This window comes from Sparus aurata, chromosome 14 (assembly GCF_900880675.1).
Source record: "Sparus aurata chromosome 14, fSpaAur1.1, whole genome shotgun sequence".
Taxonomy (NCBI): Eukaryota; Metazoa; Chordata; class Actinopteri; order Spariformes; family Sparidae; genus Sparus; species Sparus aurata.
This window is the reverse complement of record NC_044200.1, coordinates 16520239-16541344: the sequence shown is the minus strand read 5'-3', so window position 1 is coordinate 16541344 and position 21106 is coordinate 16520239. Positions and strand designations below refer to the sequence as shown.

General features: G+C 42.3%; 1 protein-coding gene across 1 annotated transcript in view; it reads right to left on the bottom strand.

Annotated features, from left to right (window-relative positions):
* The window catches only part of LOC115595376 (voltage-dependent calcium channel subunit alpha-2/delta-1), a 100768-nt gene that overhangs the window by 27416 nt on the left and 52246 nt on the right, over positions 1 to 21106 (bottom strand). Inside the window, 18 exon segments of the mRNA XM_075488195.1 lie at positions 683 to 691; positions 2726 to 2802; positions 3679 to 3740; positions 3830 to 3901; positions 4063 to 4134; positions 4873 to 4947; positions 5058 to 5150; positions 6953 to 7015; positions 8603 to 8692; positions 8843 to 8892; positions 9028 to 9106; positions 9197 to 9220; positions 9222 to 9302; positions 9750 to 9908; positions 14621 to 14720; positions 16917 to 16967; positions 17693 to 17762; positions 18339 to 18470. Of these exon segments, the coding sequence (XP_075344310.1) occupies positions 683 to 691; positions 2726 to 2802; positions 3679 to 3740; positions 3830 to 3901; positions 4063 to 4134; positions 4873 to 4947; positions 5058 to 5150; positions 6953 to 7015; positions 8603 to 8692; positions 8843 to 8892; positions 9028 to 9106; positions 9197 to 9220; positions 9222 to 9302; positions 9750 to 9908; positions 14621 to 14720; positions 16917 to 16967; positions 17693 to 17762; positions 18339 to 18470 (1359 nt within the window).

The window sequence follows — 21106 nt, the reverse complement described above, 5'->3', positions numbered from 1 at the left end:
TATAAATCGGGCTTCGGTTTCAGTCAAAACCACAGCACTTAAAAACACTTTTGAGTTTGATTCAGTGACCATAAACGAGTCAAAACTGATGACAAAGCACACAGAAGGACAAACAGAAGAGACGAGGCTCAGTGTGTTACCAGGGATCCTGTCTTTCATTAGCATTTGTTTAACAAGGTTGTAAAAAGTGAGTCAAAAAAGAGAAAACTAAAGAAAACAAAAAAGAAAAAAACACTACTCATGTTTTGGACGCACACTCACAGCTTTCTCCTTTATGGCTTCACCTTTAAATAATGCAAACATCCTGTCCCTCCCGCTACAGCGAGTTAGTGCCAAAACCACATCTGAGGGGCCGTTGGAACAGGTGGGGGGTTAAATACATACATGCGCACGCAGACGTACACACACACACCACCTGCGACACACTGTGTGGGCGCAAGTTGCATGCGAAGCGCTGCTTCTCAGAGCAGATGCCAGCTTGATTCAGCGTTACTGAATTGTCATTGTTAATCAGAAGCCGCTAAATGAAGTAAAACAGAAAACAAAATGCTTCTGTGCTCTGGAGTCTGGAACGCCACATGTGACGAAAGTTAGGGGGCGCAGTTACATCCAAAGTCTGCTGGTGGTGCGAGCATAAGGAGACGCGGGGTCGTGAGGTAAAGCACAGGAGGAGAATACTTGCCCAAAAAGGCTGCAGGGGGTCCAACAACACCAGGAATGGTCAAGAGATGAGGAGGTGGACGGGAGAAACCGGAGGAGGGAGGAGGGATAAAAGGGTGAGGAGAGGAAAGAGGGAATTGGGAAAGAGAGCGGTAAAGACAAAAAGAAGCCAACAGGGTTACGCAATATTTTATTCAAATGGACGTTGAATAAGAATATTGTACAGAGAAGTACAAAACACTTAGAGATAGAGTAAGTTACCACTTGAAGATACAGGCTGTCTTTAAGGAATAATATATGTGCATGTGTGTGTGGCTGTAAGTTTTGATGACATACTATGGCTGTTGCAGGCCTATAATAAGCTCATCCAAACCTTTTAGTTGGCCTATATGAAATGACTAGACAGGCTGCCAGAGTGAGTAAGCAGCAGCGGCAGTGACAGACTGTCGATCAGCCAAAAACTGAGTATCCCAAAGCACACAGCCCCTGAGATTAGGCTCAGGGGCTGTGTGCTTTGTGGTTTTGTTGAAGATCTGCAGAGAGCCGCAGCAGCAGCAACAGCCTTCTTCGGTGGCTAACGTTAGCATTAAGCATACACCCAGAGTAACTGTGTAGCTGTTTTTTGGACTGAGGTATATTTGTTGTGGGGCAGCTCTGGAGGAGTGGCTTGAAGGGAAGAAGTGGGATTGTTTTTTTGGCTGGATACTTTCAAAATGTAGCCGTCTTCTGCTGGTTTCCACAATCTTACCAATCCCAGCTTTAACACTTGATTTTTAGTTAAGGTTTCCATGTATAATATCAGTTGCAACCATTATACACTTTTACTTACTTTTATTTCCCTAACCAGTTTAAAAGTCCATTGCTTGACATTCATATCACTGTGGGAGTCAACTTGCATTTTGTTCAGCTTTATATTGTTATTTACTCTCTCTGTTAGTCAGCTGAGAAGGGCAAAACCAACAAAATTCACATTGTTTCATTGAAATAAGGCAAATCTCTCACAAAGTTGCTCATGCGCTCGGCTGCCTGGCCACAACCTACTCCTATGAGGCCGGGCAAACCATTAAAAAAACAGTTTCCAAACTGCGCTTCATGAAACTGCAAGAAAAATGAAGGCGATGAAATCTTCACCGTGATGGATTATCAATGTCAAGCAAGCTGCCTAAAGGTGTGAAATTTCAAGGCAGGATATGCATTGGGAAATGGTTGGTATTAATGTAAAGCTGCGTTAGGCAGATACACAACCTGTAATTTCGTGATGCCCATCGAACCGGTCTAGACAGCCATACGGCCGTATGTTACAATAGGCCCACTTTTGTCTACTGAGTGCAGCCAGGCGGACGGGCAAACATGGAGTCAGAGGGACAGACTCTAACAAGAGACGGCTCCATCTTAATTGAAGTGAACACACACACACACACACACACACACACACACAGTCACACTATAAAACCGTCCTTTGAGTAACACTATGAGTCAATGACATCTTTTACTAGTGGGAACAGACGTGGCTCAAAAGAGACGTGAGACGACATCGCCACACATATGGAACCTCTGATCCAATGTATGGTATCCAATAGGCTTGAGGATGAACACACACACACACACACACACACACTCAAACATAAACACACACGGACACACACACACACACATAGTGAGGAGCTGTAAATGAACTGATGAGTGCTATATGTGTGAAAGTGGACACTGGAGCCGCTCGTCTTGCTGTCTGGCGACAAAAACTTTGAACAGCACCACAACTGAGGGTGTGTGTTGCCATAGAGACAAGGAGAGGGTATGCAGGGGTGGCGTAGATTTCTTTTTTGGGGGGGGGGGTGTGTGTATGTACATGGGGCACTATAAGTGATGGACAGGAACCATAAGCTGAGGCAGGAGTGTTTCTCAGCCTTACATGGAGAGCAAAATACTGTCACTGGGGAACATTAGCAGTCATTTTCCAACCAGGATCGTTTGTCTTTCGTGTGTATAAATGGAGGGTGAAATGTTCCTGAGTGGAAAAGCTTAAAATGGAACGGGAGATTGAACTGATTTAGATGCCACTTACATTTCGCCTGGGTGATTGTGTCGCCGATTTTAGCCGCAATGTAATGCATACTGTAGTCGGGGAGGACCAGGGCCAGGCTGAGAGAGGACACACATGCCATCAGAAAAACACACAATCTCATCACAGCATTGTATTTGTGCTCTTACAAGTTTTGTTTTTGCAACGTTGAGCCACTTTTTTATCAAGTAAGCATTTAGAGGGTAACTGGAGTACTGCTGCAGATGTGAAAACATTGTAGTATGAAGCTTTTTGTGGCTCCAGAGGAAGCTGGATGTAATCGGATAAATAGCCTCCAGTGATTTCACCCAGTGGCCAAATTGCATTGTGGGTAATGTTGGCTCCAGGATTTGAAAAAGCTGTCCGCTGGTCTAACACTGCACTTTTATAACACTGTTTGACTCATTATGGACCTTTTAAAAACAAATGATCACAAGCGATACAGCAGAAACCTGGTGTCTACAATACCTTTATAATAATCTAGCCACTGAGTGACATTACTGGAGGCAATTTAAAGATTACATGTGGCTTTTCCTGGAGCCACGAAAGCCATTATACTACTTAATATTTAACATAACATATGCAGTAGTACTCCCCAAGAACTAGAGTTCACACAGTGTAATGTGAAAAAACACACAATAAAAAAGATTGCATCCACCCTTACAAATCATTTCAGTTCCAAAAAAACAATCTGTCAGTAAGTCCTGCTAAACATTTCTTAGCAGGAGTCTGAAATTTCCAAATCGTACACACAAGTTCTACATTTTCGCCTGGACTGTGTCCTGAACTTAACACCATCCTCTTGCTCCAGTCCCAATGAGAACAAAATGGTTTTCTTAACGTGATTATGAGGAACATTTTTCGAAGCATCTGGAGTTCCTCTACGTCGAGACTGAAGTTTGCTAAGAAAGTCTCTCACACATGCGATGGATTAATGGCTTCATGGCGATATTTACCTGTAGTCTGTCCCCTTCACTGGTGCAAAGGTGTACGTCCTCTTACCTACGTCAATGTAGCGCTTTGAGGGGCGACAGTTTGGTCAGTGCATTTTGCATTTTCTGAACAAATGTGTTAATAACCAACAACATCCTCCGAGCATAAAATTACCTCGTCTTGGGATTTCACCAAAGTATCTATCGTGTAACTTCCTGTTTCAGCGTCGATCATTTTCTTCCTTATCTGTGGACCAAATCATTATGAACAGTCGAATCAATTCATTCGTTTAAAAAAAAGAAAAAGAAAATAAAAATCAGTCATGCTACAGTCGAAAAATCCCAGTGCTGTTGATCTGTATATGAGCTCATGGGATCATGAGAGTTGAAGCAATCCATTTTCCAAACCTGCACTTTGATGTCATTCTCCAGCTCTGCATCCAGGAAGTCCAGCGTTACGGGGTCAGCAAACTCTAAAGTCTATGCGGAAGATTAGGCAATTAGTCTGTGGTAACACTACAATTCAGAATAACTTCAGAATTTGTGGGCTTTGAGCACAAAGCCCAGAGAAATACTGGGCAGCAGACCTCACTAAATGATCTTCTGTTTCCAAAACAGATTTTATTTTTTTCCCCTGTCTGTGAAAAGGGAACTAATTGTGGACTAATTTATCTGTTGTTGCTGACATTTGAACATTGTAATCATCTGTGACCAATCTGTGCATGTGTTATTTACAAGAAGAGCGCATATCTCAGGGGTCAACGAGAAACATCTTGTTGTGTTTCAACAAACATCGTGCCGGAGCCATCGGGACATTTTTGAAAAAAAAACAAAAAAAAACACGGAGATGTCGGCCAAGCGATACAAACAAAGTCAGTGTGGTCATTCAGGATAACACTGGGTATGCAGCAGAGAAGCTTGCAGATACAATGCCAGTTTTATACTAAAACCATATTTTCTATGCGGGACAACCAAGATATCAAATCTCCCTTCAAATATTTTGTAAAATGTGACAATGGGTTGGTAAATGTCAGCAATAAGTAATCGGAAAATCCTTTGACGATCAGGAATGTCATGTTTTTCTCAACCATTATTCATGTGTAACTAATGTTTTAACAAAGTAACAGATATTTGGAGCGACTTCAATTTTGACTTCCTTGAGAAAAAAGAAAAAAAACGTCTGGTTGCTCTGAATGAGATCCTTGCGATCTGACCTACCAGTGGCTGGAGATTAGGGTGGAGCAGCACGTATCCGTTGGGGTCGATGGCAAAGTAGTAGCCGTTTGGTCCAAACTGCAGAAAAAAAAAAGGGAACAGAGATGAACATATCTGGACCCCTTGTACCAAATATGACATCTGCTGTATGAATAAGGCTGGCTTCTCTACATGGTGTGTGCTCTTACAGTGAAACGAGGCGTCAGTCTCTTGATATCTTCCAGGGACACATCAATGGCCATGACCCCCAAGATGAGCTGGTTTTGATATTTTGGAGCTTTCTGGAAGAAAACCATGAGGGGAGAGAGAGTCACTGTGAGACCAGCAGAGGAGTGTAGCTGACAACGTTATACTTCAACTCCACAACATCTCAGAGACCGACACTGTGTCTCCATCCAGAAGAATGTTTTAGCCCAGTGTTAGAAATAATCTCCATCCATGAACACCTAAATACACACGTCACATTGACATTGATGTATGCTGGGCATCTCTTTTCCATTATTGTATTATCAGTGTCTGTTAGTGTCTTTCTTTCGGTATAACGAGAATATAACATCCATTCCGACACCGCACAAACTTAAATACTCCAGTGTCATAACAAATAGTCTTTTGAGTGACCTGTATTGCCATTTACCTGAGTACAGAAGGCCAAAACGCGTAGAAAAAGCTTAATTTTAAGATAATACATGTGTACGTTTGGACGGAGCCTTAGTCATTGTATGGCCTGACATGTACATGTGCACTTTTCCGTGAGCTGGTACACTGTTTTTTATACTCTGTCCCATCTATTTGTTTGCTTTTGTTGTTTTTTTTCCATGCTCTGTGTTGTGAAAAGGAACATTTCATAGATAAAATACGTTTTCAAGAGATTATTTTTCAACTTCTACAGTGGCAACAGGCTGAAGTGGACATAACAGGTAAGTGTTTGCAGTGCTATTAAATACTACTTAAATAACTCAAAGCTTTTATTACCATTCGAAAGCGATCTCTGAAGCATCAACAACTCAAAACACGACAAAAAAACATGTTCATAATGCTATTATTAACACTTATATAGTGTCATTAATGTGACTAAGCAGCTTATAAGGCCTTATAGGGGCGTTATTATCTATTAACTAATACTTTCTAATGTAAAGCATCACCAAAATTCCTCTTAAGCTAAATAAACTCTTTAAAAACCCCCTTGGATTAGCCGGAAAATTCAACGTCATATTAGTCAAAATAATACATCACGGACAGGGACTACTTTACTGCATAATAAATACTTTTACTTTACATTTTCAAGTACGTTTAGCCAAAATAACTTACATACTTCAGTAAGGTTTTGACTGCAGGGCTTGTATGTTTAGTGGACTATTTTCACAGATTGGTATAAGTACTTTTACATGAGCAATGGGTCAGAGTACTTGTTACACCACTGTGTAGGAGCTTAGTATGAGTCCTGTTGTTCTTTCTGGATGAGTCAAGTCCCTCTGTGCATTCTGAATGATTTCAAGGAAATGGGGTGCAATAGAAATCTGGACAGTCTCATTCCCAAAAGCTTTACATGCCGCCATGAGTCACTGACAAGGCATTTCCAGCCGTCGTACTCAGCCGTAGCGGAAGGTAACCCCAAGTCCTTCGAGATAGACATGTAAACTCATCTTGAAGCACTTAGCTACCGGGTCATTTGTCTCCCCGCTCTGCAGGTTTGATCTCTTTTTGATATTTGCTTTATGACGTCCCAGATCCTCTTCCTGTGGGGGCACGTGGGAGAGCTTTGAGGGACCTCAGCTTCGACAAAGGATATAAGGGAGACCCACAAGAAAGAGGGGGATAAAAGTAAAGGATGGGACGATAATTAAGATTATTCATGTCGCATGTTTATTTTTTTAGTCTGGTAAACATTATGGTGTGTCACGAAGCCCCAGACCTCAATTCTCTCGAGGGGTCAGAGTAAATTTATTCAGCCAGTCAACTGTAAACTAGAAGGATGCGAAAGATGATGAGTCAACAAACTGACATACAATCTAAGAATTATTATGTGTAATATGAAAAAAAGTACAAGTTATTATAATTTGTCTTTAAGTAAATTAGTACCAACCTTTGTGCCCATGCCTGTCTTGTTAAAGACTGGCAGAGTCCCAGTGATCACCAGGCCGAGCTCCTAGAGGACCAGATACACAACACATTTAATAAACATGAGGTCATCAGAAAGTGTTCATGGCCTAAATCAACAGAATACATCATTCTGTCTCATCCTTTTTTATGTGATTCCTCAGATTAAGGGATCAAACATAATTAAAAGTGATATATGTAAGAACTGGCTTGTCAAATTCCTACAAACAGATAGGGGGCAGCATATCACAAAAATGAAACAAGGAAATGCACTTTTCCTCAACTTAGTAAACACAATAAGCCAGTCAGTAACAATATACACTCATGCTACATATAAAGGTTGTTGCTAAATTACATATTAGCAGCTGTTTAGAAGAAACAGCATCAAACAATCCTGTATCTCACCAAGAGCTTCCTCCAGCAGTGGAAAGCAACACTAATGTGATGTGATCGTAAACAAAGTACAATAACTTGAGAACGTTTGGCATGACAGGAAACGGCAAACCCGGACCACAATATCAACAGCCACGTCGACAGTCAACGAGGAGATGAAGAAGGAGAGGAATTTTCCAGACTCTCGTACATCACTCACTCATCTTGTGAGTTGTTGAGTTTGGAGAACCTTCTTAAACTTTCTGAAAAGGTGCACAATTAAGCTAGGACTGGGAGCTCGGAGCTACAGAGAAGTGTTGGTGTTTACACTGTTAGCACAGGAGTTTTAGATCAGGGCTATCTAGTTACCATGCTAACTTCAGTAGATACCTCTGCAACACAATACCTAGACATTTCATCTTCTTCACATTCTGTTGAAAATTTTGGCTAATTTTTCAATGTTTATGACTAAAGTTCTTACATACTGCACCTTAAAGTCCTTTCTTGGGCAGAGTGGATGCTACAGTGACCCACTTTCGCCTCTTTAGGTAAAAAGTGATGTTACCAGCTAGAGCTAGGTGGTTAGCACGCTAACTTCAGTACTGTGGGTATGTCTTCAACACAAATATTGATGTCCTACACATATCATGTCAAAATATTTCTTCACTCTCTGTTGATATTTTGTGTACATTATTGAATGTTAAAACTTAAATTCTTGCATTTTGCACCTTTAAACGAGGTCCAACACTGAACCCACACACATCTCACAGGTGTCACAGGGTCATTAGAAAACTGATACTAAGATGTTTTTTCCCGTAACAAAAGGCAGAGACATTTCTGAGTTTGACCAGGTCACTACAGTCACAAAAGTTGACAGCGTCTTATCAGTAAACGGATGACAATATCCAAACCATTTGGCTCAGTTTACCAGACTGCTTCCTTATCTACACTGTCGCCTAAATGTTAATCTCCACAGAATCGTAATCATCACAAAAAAAAACAAAAAACGACTGATGCAACATTTTTCGAAGCAAAGTTCATCTGTCATTTCACAAACACTGCTGGAAGAGAGTTGAAGCTGAGTTTACCAGGATGACAAACAACAAATGCTGCAGATAATCGAACATGACTTATCTCAAATTCTTCATCTGACAGAAAACAGATTTCTTCTCATTCTAGCAGAACTTTGACTACAAATGCCAGTCTTTTTCCCACACTTGCCACGTGTTTGTCTTCATATAAATGTGTGTGCAACGAAACGCACCAGTGCGTCCAGGTAGACGTTGGTCCACTGAACCTGCTTGGCCTTCCTGCTTTCTTTAACCATGGGCCTGCCCAAAACATCCAGGTACTCCTGCAGAGACAGGAACAGAGGAGGGCTTCAGTTTGAATGTTCTGCACTTCAGCCTTTCCACCACAAGAGGGCACAACACACCGCTTGTTCAGTAAGCCATGGGCTAATGAGCTGAGACAGGTGGTGCTGTAGGGGTGAAGTTCAGTTTACCTGAGTGTTGATCCTAGTGGCACCTATAGACGGGATCTCATAGTAGTAGCCTGAGGCAAAGACATATCACAAGGACAAATCAGCCGCTGATAATCCAACATGTCCCCCCAAAAATGGAATTAATTACAGTAATTTTAGTAGCTGTAATTTGTTACTTCTACCCCTGCTTGAATGCAACCTTGTACCTTTGTTAGTGCAGGCCATCCACTGTATCGGCCCTTTGTCGTAGTTGTGCTGGCCGACGGAAAATGTAAAGATGCGCACCTGTGAGGAAGAGAACATAAGTAAACAAACAGATATATGTTTAAAAAAAAAGAAAAGACTGCTGTACTCTACTATCTGAGTATATCCAACCGCTTGATTAGGATTGTATTGCTTTGAAGATCTCCTCTGCCTTCTCCTCTCCTCCGTCAGTGAAAAGCATGATGATCTTGTTGCAGTTGGCCCGTGCCACATTTGTCTAAGTGAGAAGAAAGTAAATTATTTTTTTTTTATCTAAGGAGACTCAACGACAACTGGCAGAAGAAGTCCGTTGCGAGGGGGAAAACATGAACTCCTGCACTGATCTGTAGTGTCCAAAAACATCCAGAAGAGGTCGACACATACTCACTCTTCAGTAGAAACACCACCAGGATTGAGTTGCCAGTGTGTTCTCTGCTCCATCATTATTTTTTTTTCACAATTGAATGAAATTGATAAAGTAAATGAACATAAATTATATCAGACTGTTAAACAGGTTTTACGGGGTTTCGTCAAGCCTCTGGGTCAGTCTGCATATCTTAAGGGAGCATTAAACACAACAGATTGACGGCGATATCCTCAACGTTACCATCCCCGCACACACACACTCCTACGCCCTTATGTTAAGTCAAACAGCCCGCCACGCATGCCCACGCCGACACTTTACCTGCGCGAGCTGCTTGAACGCCATCTCGAAGCCTGCTTTGTAGTTGGTGATGCCCTTGGCGGTGATTTTGTTCACATCCGCTTTCAGCTTATTCTTGTTGCGGACGTTGGCCTGCACCAGGTTCTGAAAGCACGACGCGTTATTGGCGCCCTCGTTGAACTGGAAGGGGAAGAGGGAAGGAGGGATGATGGGAAGTGGAGGGAAGGCACTTGCACATATTTTTTTCTGTTAAATATGTGGCCCGGTTTCCCTTTGTTATGGATCATGCAGTGTCCCTGAACATATAGGATGCACTCTAAATATGGTGTTTAAAAGAGAGAGATTAAATTGATTCCATTTGAGATCACAAAGTAAATCGAATACTTCAACAACACTTTAACTTCTTGGGCTTTGCTGATGCAAAACTCTGTCGTGTGTTAAATGAAATCAGTTCTTAATCAAATCTGTACAGACCGAAGGGAGCTGTAGGAGCAGAAGGAAGGATTGGCAGGAGAACAGGTAGGGATGTGAAAACAGTGGCATAAGGAGGTAAAAAAAAAAAAAGAAACAACAGCAAAGCTTGATTATGGAAGAATTTTTAGAGACAGAAACCACTGGCAACTGGTTAAGGTACATTTAGATAGCTCTACATTTAAAATATCCTCGGATTAATATCGGTGAATAGTTAATGTGGAGGAACAGATGGGACCCGGTTACACGCAAATATAATCTTATACACACACACACACACACACACACACACACACACACACACACACACACACACACACACACACACACACACAGCATCTATGGAGGACTGGGACATGGCTCATTAATACCCAGCATCTGTTTTGGCCTTGACTGCAATCATGAGCATGTTCAAAACACACACAGTCTCAAACATGCGCACACACACACACACACACAAGAGGTGCACAAATATCGCCTTTACCATCTTCCTACTTAAGTTTTAATTTCGGTTTGTCTTTAGAGGGTAACTCTGCCAATTTTACACATTAAAGTGTGTTTACAGGTGTTGGGGAGTACTACTGTATATGAGGGAAAGTAGAATAAAGTCCTTATTTTGCCTCCAAAGCAAACTACATATCTAATAAACTGCCTCCAGTGATCTCACTGGGTGTTAAAGTTGCATTGTGGGTAATGTAGGCACACTGCACTCCTACACGGACAGCTTAATGACAAATGATCACAACCAATACAGCAGGACGAGAGATATCGTTTTTTTGTTTATTATTTCACGCCTACATTACCCACAATGCAACTCAGCCACTGAGTGACATCACTGGAGGCAATTTATCGGATTACAGGCTTGCTTCCTCTGGAGCCACAAAAGGCCTTACACTACTTTTTTCTTCACATATGCAGTAGAACTCCCCAAGACCTGTGGACACACCTTAATGTGTAAAACTGGTGGAGTTACCCTTTAATGACATTCAGCTTACATCTGCATAGGTGCTACACCTTTCTGCAGAGATCATCTAAAAGTTTAAGGGGAATTCTCAAGCTGAAAACTTAGATCTGACATAAAATGTAGAAACATAGGTGACAAAATGATAGAAGAAGCACCAGAAAGAGACTCCAGCTTCGTCGACTCCGAGTACAATGACGAGGGCAACTACAAAGACGAGTCATTTTCAGTTAACAGCAAGTGTTGTCAGCTAATAAAAGACAACCAGCACTTTTAAGTGGAACAGAGGCAAAGTAGTCCATATATTCGAGGTGCAGGCGCAAGAATTAATGTTGAATTGGAACAAAAAATTAAAAGATCACAGTGGTTAATCATCTCCGTTCAACTGAAATGATACATGATAAGAAGGAGCACAAAATCCAGGATCTGCAAGCGAGGGCCATGTGTCACCTCTTTCCTATTTTTCTCTCTATCTGATTGGGTTTATGTTGTTGGAACGCCAGAGGAGCTCACGATAACCGTTTCCAGCTAGTCAACATGTTGGCGGACGATTCAGGGCAAATACTGCCAAGACATCCGTCCTCTTAAGAGACACACGCCTACACACACACACACATGCTAACATAACCACGGTGAGTTAGAACTTCGTCTAACTCATAAAACACATCTTAAAAATATCTCAGACACAGTAATAAAAGCCCAGCGGAGCAACATACTGTATGTGGCAGCCATATGTTCTTCCCGGGCAAAACGTAGACATTGCTTATATACATTCACTCTGAAAACACACAGTAACGTGTCATCTTGGAGGGATCTGGCCAGAAATACATGAAACCACACACAACAAAACCCAATCGCTTTAATTACACTATTTGATTTTGAAAGGTCATCGCAGATGGTACCTTCAAAAGGCTTCTAAATGCTTCTAGAAGGCCCATAAACTGAGCTGGACGTCATCAATATATTTATTACGCTGCTGCCTGATTTCATTAACTTCAAAAGCCTGATCACTTAGCTGATTTGAAAGCTCCAAACAAAAACATAAACCACCGCTTTATTAAGGAAAGTGAAAGAAAATGCAATTAATGGTTCGTTTGGAAAAGTTAGGAGTGATTTATGTCCCCTCCCGTTGGGAGGAAGGACAGAAAGTAGGCAAATAAAGATTAAGGGGGAGATTTTGGAGAGCGCAGGCACATCCTGTGCCAAAGCAGCGAGCGACTGGAGCGAGACATTTCTTTGTAGCCGGATACCCACCTGTATGCTACAGGTTTGAAAATGCTTTCTAATAACAAAAACCACAGGACGGTTGTTTGTGCATTAAATATGAAGCTACATCCAGCAGCAAGTTATCTTAGCTTAGCATAAAGGCTAATAACAGGGGGGATGAGGTATTCTGGTACCATCCAGCTCTTGGCAAGAATGTGAAGAGGTTTTCAACTGCTGCTCAAAGTCCTTCTTGTCCGACAAGTGCGAGGCTGCCGCGACCGTCTGAGGTGAAGAGGAGGCTGGTTGAGCGCACGTAACGTAGGTTCCAAGCCACACAAGTTTAAAAAAGACGAGGTGAGACATAAAAGATGAGAAATGTAAAAGAGGAGGGAAACTGTCAATGTCAAAGTTCTCCATTTACTGGAATTGAGTGTCTGCTCCTTCTTGGCAGCACGTTATTGTTGTCGGTGATCGCCCAGTTGACCTCTCCTTTTAACAGCGATGGGGGACTTTTAATTCAGTTACACTGAAGGAATGTTATTTTGTTCTTGTGCAATCTAATTTCCCAGAGAAGGCACAAATGTTATCTACTGAGAGGGTGATGCAAGGACATTTCTGGCAGCAGGAGTCATCTCGTTTTCATTACTGTCAATGTGTTTGAGACTTTTTCTCCTCTGTCCAATCAGACTACAAAAAAAAAAAAATTATGTTACATTCAATGAAAACATGAAAACAAATGGTTGATTTGGCAGTGGTTAAAGTCTCACTTCATTTCACCGGAGACACAAAAAGTGTGTTTCTCAGATAGCTAACACCATTAACTAACAGGTCTTGCATAGCCAGACTCCACCACACCGTCTCAGCGCTTTAGAAACACATGGCTGAGCCAACTGTGCATTCTCAAGGCCCGCCCATTTTCGCTCTGTGGTCCAATAACAGCCGAGCGAACTTGGAACCAGGATGAACCTCAGTCAACTTTGTACAGACACATCACAATGGGAAAAGCCACATTTTGGGTTACCTAATGTTAGCAAAACAATAGCAATAACCGAGTTCTTGACTGATGCGTAGAAGGGGATAAGGGGACGTAACCAACAGTGGAGCAATGTTGACTGATAATCTTGTCATCTTTGGCCTCCACTCAAAATATCTAATAAAAACTGCGGCACCCTGCCAAACCAAACGGGATCGGACGTCACCATTTTTGTTATTGTCAAGCTTGTCTGACCTAGTAACAATAACTGAAGGGGGCGGGACATAGGATTGGTCAACTGTCATTCTGGAATAGGCTAGAAAAACAATCAGGCTTTGTTTACATTTCTTTAAAGCAATCACAATCATCTTGGGCGGCGCCAAGCACCGCATGGGGCGATGGCGCAAGGCGACTAGGTTGTTAGCCTGGGGGGTTGTTGTCGTGTCATGTAGCCACAGGGATGAGGGGGGGAATAACGCCTGAACTTGGCGCCCTGCGACAGGCTACATCCAGTAAATAAGACTAGCTACGCCCTCTAAGTGACAGACAGCAGCGTTTGGTGTGGGCTCAAAATCAAGTTAGACTGGCGCGCTACACATTTCAGCCCTGGAGATAATGTCCAGTGTGATTGCCTCTAATACGTCTTCTTCAGTACTCACAATTTCCTCCAAAGAGTTAAATAACCACTGAAACCAGTATGATTTCTCTTTCCGCGGCTAATATTGCTCGGAAGCATGAATATGCCCCTCGGCAGCCTGCTACTGAGCTTTAAATGATGATGGATGAATATTTCCTCAATCCCCCATGTCAGTGACTCCTTTGATGCCTCAGTTCCTAGGGGCTTTTTCCATAACCACGCCACTGATTCAAAGTGTGGGTCATAAATAAAGCACACAATCATTCGTCAAACTTATCTTGTGGCACTTCAGGGTTTCGCTCAAGCTGTGTCATCTGTTCGCTCTATTAGTCACACATACTCGGATGCGACTGTGATGCTCTTGAGACGTGCACCCCTACATAAGCATGCTACAATAAAGATTCATCCATGTGCAATACATTAAGTCGCTCAGAAGGTCACTGCCATGTTAAAACGGTGACGCAATCAACAGCCAGGCCACAAATACTGTAAGTCCACATTAACATTCAGCAACGTGTGCACCTGCGAATGCAATACATGAAAACAAATACGTACGTTGTGACTACAAGTGATATAAAGTTGAGTATTTCAACATTGAATATAATTTTACGTGTTCCTTACTGGTGATTAAAATAAATACTCACAAAGAGCACGTTGACGAAGTCGTCGTCGGAGAGCGTCTCTAGCATTTTGCCGACGGACTGTCGGATGAGTTTGAGGGTGAGGCCCGACACGCTGCCGCTCCTGCATTTCGAACAAAGATGCGTTTCACAACAACAAAAAATACATCACAGTATTAAAAAAGTAAAAAAAAAAAGAAAGAAAAAAGGGCCCCGCTGAATTAAATGGACATTAAAATCATACAGAAATTGAAATAATCAGAGCGTTTCAGGTGATTTTCTGGAAGTTCAAGCCTGCCCCAGCCAAAGAATGACATGAATAGATGGATAAATAAACCTTGCCCTTTGATTTATTTATTTTTTTGTGTGTGTGTGTGCAAGACAACTGGACATTTTGCTCAATCAGTGCGCTGAAGCACGGGGTCAGTCGCAACTGTCATTGCCATCTTTAAAGCCTTCGCTGCCTGCAGGGCAAAGAGACGATTCGTGAGCTATAAGCAGAAATATCACATGCCATCATCATGTCTCTGTCTCAGCTAATGACCTGTACACAAACTGTGAATGCTAGTATAAAATAAATAAAACAGCTAGAAAATGCATTTCCTGCTGAAAATGCAGCGAGCATGCTGAAATGCAGAAATTGCCTCATACTGCTTCACCAAAAGCCAGGATTTGAACTGGTGATCATCAGCATTGTCAAGGCTCTTTTAGTAGTTTTCTATATTAAACAAGATAACCTAGTGGATCTATCAATACACCTCTTACTTGGTTCCTGCAGAACGAAAAGGACGGACTGGATAAATGGGTAGTGGAGTTCCTTTAACGTTCTTTTCATCAGTGCTTTAAATGTCTAACAAGCCTCATCAATCCTCCGTCTGCCAATTACCGGAGCTGTGTTAAGAGCGGACTGCAAGTGGACAAATTCAGTTTTTCATTCATCGCAGAGCGTTGTCATCTAGCCCCGCTGCCGTTGCCAAGTGTGCCATTTGTCATGAAACACCACCTGAAACAATCCAGATGAATCACTCTGATGCCGCCAAGAAAAACAACCACACGCGCGATCACGTGTTCGTGCATGCAGCATGTTTCGTGTACTATAGCTCCACTGGTTGTGATCATGAGAACTGTTTTAAAAAATGAAATTAGAGAGGCTTGAAAAGGCTTGTGTAGACCTGATGTTCATCTTTAAAAATTGTAGACCGATACATATTATCAATTAAAACGAAACAAGCTAAGTAATTTCCTAAAAAAGCTGTGGGTTTCAGCAAACACGAGTCATTGGTGTATTTGTTAGGGACTACTGATACACTTCTACTTGTGTTAAAGTGAGTATTTCTCGATATACGACAGGCTTTGTTAACACCGGCAACACTTGTTACTGATATGAATTCATTGTTTATTTTGCCCTTTTCCGACAACTATATTGACGTTAATACAAATACTGGATTCTGCCAGCCTTACGTTTTAAGTTTCTCTCCCATAACTTCCCTCTTACTATGGAATCATTGACTGTATATAGACTGGCGACGTGACTTGAAGCCAAAACATTTCGATCGCCCCCTGGTGGCTGGCTGCAGTGTCAGTAGTAACTGCGCAGACTGGACAAATACAATTTCACCAAAGATGCCGTCATCATTTAAGGTAGTTCTCATTGTGCTAATGAATATTCAAATGTTTATTTTTCAGATAAGTTTGGTTTTTAAATTGGATGATATAAAAAAAAGGGGATGTGACATCATGATTGACAGCTGAGGCCTGCTTGTGTTCGATCGGGCTTTGCAGACATGATCGGGGATATTTTCGCTTTGTTTTTGTACACGTGGAGGAAGTGGAGACGCGTTGTGCATCTCGATGTATATCTGTGCACACAAGAAACTATTTGACGCTACTAAATGAGATGTAGACTCTGAACCTGTGGATTTATACTTCTACTTACTCTAGATCTGCAGATGTGCATAAACCTCTGGGTGTCAGTTTTGTACACGATACTGTGAAGTCAGAAAATCATGTGATTCTTAAAAACGATCCGATCACACTGCTGTTATGTCAGATATCACTTCAGAATCTTCTCTGAATATCTTATCCAAACCCCTAAAACCTTTAAGGCGAAAATCACAAGAAGAAACAAGTGGACCGGAACTGATGAAGTTGCCCGACACACTGGCTGCTTTTTGTTCATCAGTGTCACATGAGTGGCGGGCGCGTCGCTGCAGCGCCCAGCGGGGTGAGGGCGGTTCTCAGAGCTAGCATCAGGGCCTCCTGGCGCGCGAAAGCAAATAAAATCTGACTGTAACAGATGAATCATAGGGTTGTCACTCACGCATCCACCAGGATCAGCATGTCCTTGGGTGACGCTGCCCCCTGAATGTACCTGGTGAGTAATCACAGAAACACACAAAGGTTGTGGATATTGAGCAGCATAAAGCATTTACAAGTAACCCACAGACACACTGGCAGTTCTTATAATGCAGAAATCCTTTTTTGATCTAATTTATAAGGAATCAACACAACACAGACACAGAAATCAGCACACATAACAGTTATGAGACTGTTTTTCAGCCTCATTACTCTGATCTCTTGCAGAGCGAGTGAACAAATATCACTTTCTATCATCTGAATTCCAAATCAATCAGACCTTTGTATTCTCTCGTTAGCTAAACAAACAACTGCGTATCTTTGCTCAGAGTTTGAGTGCTAAGTAGCTGATGGGGCTTTTGAGGCCGATTAAATTTAATAACACGGTTAAAAGAATATTGGTGGCTTCCAGATGGATTTGAATCATTTTTAGGAGACTAATGAAGCTTTTGTGTTGGTACCCTTAGATCTGCAGCGGCTTCATCATCGCAGCGCTCTGATGTGTTTGTTTGAGTGGGTTTTTCCACTTTGTTCACAGTCCCGGATCTGATCGCTTTAAACTGGCCGTGTGTCCAGATGCTCCCATGTGCAATCATGTTTATGCATCATGCAAATACAGCTTCTTGTAAATGAATGTTTTCATATTATAACATTTACGCAGGTAGATCAAGGAGCCATCGTGTCTAACACTAGACAGAGGACTTGCAATGGAATGATTAGAGACACAGAAACAAGACTCACCACGGTCGTCTGCGCACGTCGTAGAGGTCGATCTTGTTGGGTAAATTGCTTGAGTTAGTCCAAGGGGATGCTGGGATTCCGCAGAAGGGGAAAAAAACAATAGTATGTTTACTTCACATTATGCTTGTGTTTAAGGCGTTTTGGGAAATATGCTTCATGTGTGGTCTGGCTAAAAGTTGGATGAGAAGGTCCACATGGTTGTCATTTGGTTAGCTTAGCTTAGCAAAGCATAAAATGGAAGCAGCTGGAAACAGCTAGCCTGGCTCATTTGTTTAACCCAACAGTTGTCATTTAATAAATACAAATACTTTTAGAGCCAGGCTAGGTATGTCCCAAATGGATGCAGTCTAAATGCTAAGCTAAGCTAACTGCCAACTGATGCTAGCTTGATATTTAGCACACAGAATTCCCCAAAGTTGTTGACCTATTCCTTTAATGCAAACTTATATAGATGATGATGAGTGGAGACTTTTGTGGTGATAAAGATAGTCGAAGATTTTTGAAAAAGAACATTATGAGAGTTAAAATGCTTGTTGCCAAATGCATGATTGCTGTCACAAGAAAGAATTCTTTATCAAAGTCTGAGCAACAGCAACACAGTGTGAAAGTCTGTCGGAGAACCCCCATTGGCTACTGGGCTGCTCACCTGGGTAGTACCGTGCCAATCCGGTTGCGGAGCCGAACACCTGCCAGAGGAGTGACGGATCTTCCTCTTTGTTTTTCCGGAAAACATCCTCCAAGGCCTCTGTCCAATTTAACTCATTCAAAATGATGGTAGCTGGAACACACACACACACACACACGGATAAAATGAGTCATACTGTATTTGCACAGAAGTACAGAATCATAAAAATCACACAAGCACAAAATGTCAAGGCTTTTCAAAAACCATTTACTCGGAAAAAGCTATTCTAAGGAAGGAGAAACCGTGCTTGAAGGTCTAAGACACACACACACACACACACACACACACACACAGACAGACACACACACACAGACATATTTGCCAGTATTAGGCTACTGACATTGACGGCTAAGAGGAAGCTTCCTCGGTGATATTGAAACTGACGTCAATCCGCTGTGATGAGACATTTCCATTTCTTTCACTCTTTTGCACTTTTGCTCTCAAAACACACAACAAAATGTTCAGAAAAAAAGGAGGGCGGCAAAAACAGAATTATTCAATTTGAGAGTGACAAAATCATCTACCGGGAACTCGGGGGGGGGGGGGCAGACGTACAGTAAACGTTCTGTTTACCTGTTTGTCTGCAGGAGCTCTTACTGGCTTAATGCTCCGACAATCTAGTTTGATCGAAAAAGGCAGCGCTCTGCCTGGGAGAGTGGGCTGCATGTCAAAGCGATGCCGTGCATGACTCATACTTGCGCGTGTGTACGTGTGTGTGCATGTGTGTGTCTAGTTCCCCCCATCAATTTGTGTGTGTGTGCTTTTGTTCGGGCAACCAGATTAAACGCACAACAAGCCACAGCAACAACAAAAAAAAACTGAAACAACCGGGCCGCGGCAGGAGGTCTGGGGGGTTTTGCTGAGGAGTCGTGTGTGACAGACGACTCGGGGCTGTGTGGTCGAAAGTGAGTTATGGCGAGTTAGTGCGAGGCACCTGTACTCATAACGCAGTTAGAGAATTAAATTGACAAGTCAGCAAGAACAGGAGAGAGAGAAGAGAGGGAGGCAACGCAGAGTGAGCGAGGGAGAGAGAAGAGATTTCATTCAACTCTTGGATAAAGTCCTTGTTGTTTTGTCATTTCAGTCAAATGAAAACACGCAGATGTCACAAACATGCTGTAAGAGTCACTGTCACTCAGCTCTCTATTCACGCTAACATAATTTGGACTTCTTTTGAGCATCGCCAGGAGAGTTTGGTCTGTAAATCTACAGCAAGCGAGAATGCATTTATAAATTAACACTTTTTTATGAACATACTGATGAAAAAAAAAAAGCTAAATATACTGTATATACATACATGTCAATATATGTATATTTTACTTTTAGGTGTTTATTGCCCAAAAAAGTTACTATTGACACTCAAAAACATTAATATCTGTTAATTATGTTTCTGATTTTTTTTTATCCCATTTATATGAATAAAGATATAATTCTCTTAAAGTGAACAGTGAGGCTGTTTAATACTGCCACCAGCCTCTGCTACGTGTACATGTCGCTGCAGCTGAGTGTTCAGTATTTGCTATGAAAGGTTTTAGACAAAAGAACAACATTCTCAAGTTTTGTCAGACTTTGATGCCAGTGTCCAATAATGACATTTCTGAGAACCCAGTAGGCGGCAATACGGGGCAGACAACACTCCGCAATCGTAACCAAAATCAACCACAAAAGACGCCTTTAAAAAGACCTATTAACTGATATTATAATTTGATTAATGTAAAGGACACCAAAACGACTTAGACGCTAAATCAAGAAGACAATAAGCTAAAGCGTAACAGAACAAAGTCCCAGGCTGAGAGCATGGACCAGCATAACGCTGAAGCTGGCACAGGAGCGTATAGGTGCCTCCTCTTCCATGCCACCAAGAAAAACTCAGTGTTCTCTTCTAACAGAGTAAATAAGCAATGTTCAGCCATACAGCCCAGAAAAACATCTCCCGACCTCCCCACCCTTCCCTTGCCAAGGTTCTATTTCCATGCTTTGTGGGATAAAGACAGAGTTTAGGCCCGGCCTTAAATGGCTCCCTGTGGTATTGTGGAGGAAAGCGTGTCCCAATGATAAGTGGCGGCAATTTGTTCAGGCCTGATCTGTCTTCTCCCCGAAGACGGCCCCTTAATGGATTAATCCAGCCGGTTTCCGTGACATCAGTTACAAGAAGTCTCACGGTAACAAGACCTCACACAGGAATCACTGGCATTTTCGCCCACCACACAACAAACAAGGAAAGAGCACATTCAGTATTTAATTGGCTCACCGGCTGCCACCATGGGAACCCAACGGAGCGACCGCACCATTAGGTGATGAGCGAGGAAGGGAGACAAAATGATAAATCTCTGTTTTTATGTGTTTCCGTCGCGTAAAATTGACAAACACGTTATAGTCTCCCACAGGAATTCTGATGCAGACACACATCACACACACCCCCAGATGAAGAGACCAGACATCATCGATGAGCCCTGAGCAACATTATCAAAAGGCGTGGCGAGGCAGCTTCCTCTCATCGCAGCCCAATGTGAAAACGAATCGCAGTTTCCGTTAACACATCCGTCTCTGTGGCGATGTGTCTGTTTTGCTCGAGGTCACCGTGACGAGGGGAAGAAATGAGAAGCATCACGGCAGCAACGCAAGCACCGGTCAGCTCCATTTGTCAGGGGTGTTATCATGGCCGGAGGGACTTTGTGTGTGTGTGTGTGTGTGTGTGTGTGTGTGTGTCTGCATACTTAGAGCAACAA